This window comes from Raphanus sativus, unplaced genomic scaffold (genome assembly GCF_000801105.2).
Source record: "Raphanus sativus cultivar WK10039 unplaced genomic scaffold, ASM80110v3 Scaffold3534, whole genome shotgun sequence".
NCBI classification, from domain to species: domain Eukaryota; kingdom Viridiplantae; phylum Streptophyta; class Magnoliopsida; order Brassicales; family Brassicaceae; genus Raphanus; species Raphanus sativus.
In genome coordinates this window covers 4,453-6,328 of record NW_026618840.1, presented here as the reverse complement: position 1 = coordinate 6,328, position 1,876 = coordinate 4,453, and the positions used below count along the sequence as shown (strand labels likewise).

Sequence of the window (1,876 nt, the reverse complement as noted above, 5' to 3'; positions counted from 1 at the left end):
TTTTACGAAGTCGTCCAGTGTATTTTATTTTTAGACTACCTTATTTGTAAGTCGTCCAAACCTTCCAGACGACTTATTTGTAAGTCGTCCAGCTGGAAAACCTTCCAGACGACTTATTTGTAAGTCGTCCAGCTGGAAAACCTTCCAGACGACTTATTTGTAAGTCGTCCAGCTGGAAAACCTTCCAGACGACTTATTTGTAAGTCGTCCAGATGGAAAACCTTCCAGACGACTTATTTGTAAGTTAGAAAATCTATACAAGTTAGAAAATCAAATAAATCATACATGCCCACAAACATACAAATAGATTTGTGTAAACAAATAGTTCAAATATACAAATAGATTTGTGTATACAAATAGTTCAAATATACAAATTGATTTGTGTATCTATACAAGTTAAAAAATCTATACAAGTTAAAAAATCTATACAAGTTAAAAAATCTATACAAGACATACAAATTGATTTGTGTATCTAATCATACATGCCCACAAACATACCACCATCCTCATTATCTTTCAGATGCTGATCAACAAGCTCCGTCCATATAACCAAAGCCATATTATCCCTCATAGTCTTCGCATTGGACCTAGCAAAGTCTTTAGGGCTAAAGGGGACCCCAAGAGCATGACACTCAATGTACTTTGCAGCGTACACGCCACAATCACCATTGTTGGCCGTGGGTACATCTTTCAGCAGTCTCTCATATGTGTATCGCTCCAACCCATGCATCTGGTCTCCGCACTCCACAATCAGATAAGGGACCATCTCGAGAAAAGGCTCCATTATCTCATCCCATCTTTCTGGTATGGTAGTTGAAGGTATGCTGTCCCAGACGACTATGTGCCTCTTAGGGATCGATATCCAAATAGCCACCCAATGTTTGTTGTCCAAGTTCAGTGGCGCATAGATATCATCAATGTCCTCCCCCCACTTCTTGTTTGATTGGCAAAATGAAGGCATTGATCCGTCATACAAACTCGCCGCCCCACTAGGTAGCATTTTTCCTAAACCATTGTGATCAGACGACGATGCTTTGAAGAACAGATACTGTTCTCTCCAAGACTGGGTAAAGTTGTGATCCAGGAAGCACATTCGCTCGCTCCGGAAACATTGTGGGTTCTCCTTATACCTCTGCCTCAGCACATTCATCCAAGCATCTATATGCTGCATATAAAATAATACAAGTTAGACCCTTCCAGACGACTTACAAAACCTTCCAGACGACTTATATATTTACAAATCTATACAAAGACAAGTTACCAGACGACTTATTTGTAAGTCGTCTGGAAGGTTTTCCAGCTGGACGACTTACAAATAAGTCGTCTACTAAGTCGTCCAGCTGGACGACCTTCCAGACGACTTATAATAAGTCGTCTACTAAGTCGTCCAGCTGGAAGACCTTCCAGACGACTTATAATAAGTCGTCTACTAAGTCGTCCAGCTGGAAAACCTTCCAGACGACTTATTTGTAAGTCGTCCAGCTGGAAAACCTTCCAGACGACTTATATATTTACAGACGACTTAAAGATAAGCAGAAGACTTACTACGTCTTCCAGCCATGCTTTGGATGTCCGGAGTTTTTGATACCACCAAGTTGGTGATGTACGTGGTTTGTCCTCTTCCTTAGTGAAATAATCACTGCAAACAAAAAAGCAATCAGTTTTGGTAGACTAAATCAAGCTATTATGGGTAAAGCAATCACTTACGGATCAGTTTTCAACCAATCAACGAGCTCCTTCATCTTAGGTCTGTTTAGTGTGGGAAATGGATTATACTTTCCCACTCTAAGGAGTTTCCTTCTCTCTGCCGTATAAGGAGATATCTGCGTGGGAGCAGGTTTCTTCGTTCGTTCACTCCTTGCACGCACAGAAGCAG

At 40.8% G+C, this 1,876-nt stretch overlaps 1 protein-coding gene across 1 annotated transcript; it reads right to left on the bottom strand.

Moving 5' to 3' along the window:
• Positions 1 to 448: 448 nt before the first annotated feature.
• On the bottom strand, positions 449 to 1,658 carry LOC130506674 (uncharacterized). Its single transcript, XM_057001371.1, has 2 exons — positions 1,546 to 1,658; positions 449 to 1,165 (listed from the first exon to the last, which is right to left on the bottom strand). Exon 2 carries the CDS (start codon positions 1,148 to 1,150, stop codon positions 473 to 475), a length of 678 nt encoding a protein of 225 aa, XP_056857351.1. The 5' UTR covers positions 1,151 to 1,165; positions 1,546 to 1,658; the 3' UTR covers positions 449 to 472.
• Between the last annotated feature and the right edge of the window lie 218 nt (positions 1,659 to 1,876).